General features: G+C 37.3%; 1 protein-coding gene across 2 annotated transcripts in view; it reads right to left on the reverse strand.

Moving 5' to 3' along the window:
• The window catches only part of LOC147470841 (organic solute transporter subunit alpha-like), a 17154-nt gene that overhangs the window by 5804 nt on the left and 8850 nt on the right, over positions 1-2500 (reverse strand). For both annotated transcript variants that reach the window (XM_086542790.1, XM_086542791.1), the window contains one exon: positions 1864-1971. In XM_086542790.1, coding sequence (XP_086398916.1) covers positions 1864-1971 — 108 coding nt within the window. The remainder of the gene's footprint in view (positions 1-1863; positions 1972-2500) is intronic.

Below are 2500 nucleotides of genomic sequence, written 5' to 3' on the forward strand. Positions count from 1 at the left end.
AGGGAGGGCGAGGGGAGGAGGGGAGGAGGGGAGGAGGAGGGGGAAGGAGAGGAAGGGGGGCAAGGGGAGGAGGAGGGGGAGGGAGAGGAAGGGGGGGGGGCGAGGGGAGGAGGAGGGGGGTGAAGAGGGCGAGGGGGAGGGGGAAGTGGTAATGAGAAAGTAAGGGGAGAGGAAGGGGGATGGGGGGAGGTTAAGAAGGGAGGGGGGGAGGAAAGGAAGGAAGGGAAGAAAGCGGGAGTGGGAAGGGCAGAGTAGAGGAAGGAGGAAAAGGATGGGGGTGGGGGGAAGGTAGGAAGAGAGGGGGAGGCTACAGAGGTAGGGAAGAGGAAGCGAGGGTAGAGGAAGAGAGGGGAAAAGTGAAGAGAGGAGAAGAAGAAGAGTAAATAAGAAGGGGGGGGAGTAAAAGAAGCAGCTAGGGGGGAGGGGGGAACAAGGGGAGGGGGGAACAAGGGGAGGAAGACAGAGAACAGAGAAAAGGAAGAGGAAAAAAAAGGGAAGGGGGGTGGAAGTTAACGAATCTGGGAGAATAAACATCATACAATCTTCTTCTTTTTTCTAAATTGATTCGTGTTATCGTTGAGAGAGAGAAAAAAAAAAGATATTTCAACTGCCTATTGTTTAGAAGAGCTGTCCGGATGTATTTTTTCGTGCCAAAGAATTTCCTATCAAGGGAATGTGTTATCAGGAATTAGGATAATGCTGATAACTCTATATCAAAATATAGAGTGACTAAAATGATTTACAACGACGGTTACATTAAAGTCTCTGGGCAGATTGACTTTCCAATCTATAATAATGATGTTGTCGATTGTAATAATATAAAGGACAATACAAAATCAGGATGAAGATAATGATTATGAAAATAAAAGTAATAATAAGCCTACACTTGCGTTAAACTTTGTTGTGCTTGGTGTGTTCAGTAACATATATATATATATATATATATATATATATATATATATATATATATATATATATATATATATATATATATCTATATATATATCAAGCATGGGGTTACGCCCGCCACCTTTTATCTCCCACTTATACTTCTTTTTAGGTAGCTATTTACCATCTTATATCTTCCTTCTTCCCCTCTTTCGAGAATCGCGATTCTCCACTTTCTTCTTTATATTGTGTGTATATATATATATATATATATATATATATATATATATATATATATATATATATGAAAAAACGTTGCAAGTTTTTCCTTTCTTTTAGTGGCAGTGTTATTAATAATATATATATATATATATATATGGCGGGCTCGCCTCAGTGCATACAAGCCCGGCGCAGCATCTGCTCCGGAAATCCTTATATATATATGTATATATATATATATATACATATATATATATATATATATATATATATATATATATATATATATATATATTATAATCTGCATCTTTACAAAAGCGTTTTCACACTATAATTTAGTAAATATAAGTAAATAGTTAACATCCTCTATACATGTTCAGGAGCTAAAGTAATTATAACTGCAGGAGCAAAAACGGAAACATATTAAAGACATCAATTCATTATTAGATTTTGGACAGTAGGACATGACTATAATTTATGATTACAATAGATATAATGCCAGTAGTATTTGCACTAAACTTCAATAAACGTTACCGATAACGGACATAACCTACAGTGACAACTCTAATAGCAGCGATAATAATGATAACACCATTACTACAATATAAACGACATTAAATTCCAATAACACCCTTTATCCTACGACACCCATAACCATACACACATAAATCATTCAAAAGAACAGAAAAAAAACAAAAAAAAAACAAAAACAAAACGTTGTTGATCAGGTATAATTAAGAGATCGACGCAACTCACCTTCTTTTGTTTCTGTTATGGTGGGTATGTAGTCATAGGTACAGGATATGCTGGTTTTCGTTTCATTCTGGATTAACGTTATATTCGACTCCGGGGTTTCCCAGTTGTCTGGAAGTAGAGAGACATGAGGTCTATTTTGGCTGGGTTTGTTAAGCTATACACACAAACACACGCAAACACACAGACACATACACACACTCTCTCTCTCTCTATCACACACACACTCTCTCTCTCACAATCACACACGCAGACACAGACACACACTCACACACACTCTCTCTCTCTATCACACACACACACACACAGACACACACACACACACTCTCTCTCTCTCATTCACACACACACACACACACACACACGTCCATGGTGATATGTCTGTTTTGACTGTTGAGATTTTGATGAACCTGCAAATATACACAAAGGTTCAATTTTTACATCAGTCTATACATATATTTCCTTCACATATAAATGAAAACGCACTTTTTTCTATCAACGTTTGTTTTATATTTTTCTTAAGAAAGCGGCAATGTGCAAAACATATATATTTTTTATACCACAACACAATAGCTCTGCTTGATTCAAAATATGAAATAAACTATATCTCTATAACTAGAGACAGCTGTTTTTTCCCGTC

Source organism: Penaeus japonicus, unplaced genomic scaffold (assembly GCF_977035675.1).
Source record: "Penaeus japonicus unplaced genomic scaffold, GWHDUDI00000001_assembly GWHDUDI00000012, whole genome shotgun sequence".
Taxonomy (NCBI): domain Eukaryota; kingdom Metazoa; phylum Arthropoda; class Malacostraca; order Decapoda; family Penaeidae; genus Penaeus; species Penaeus japonicus.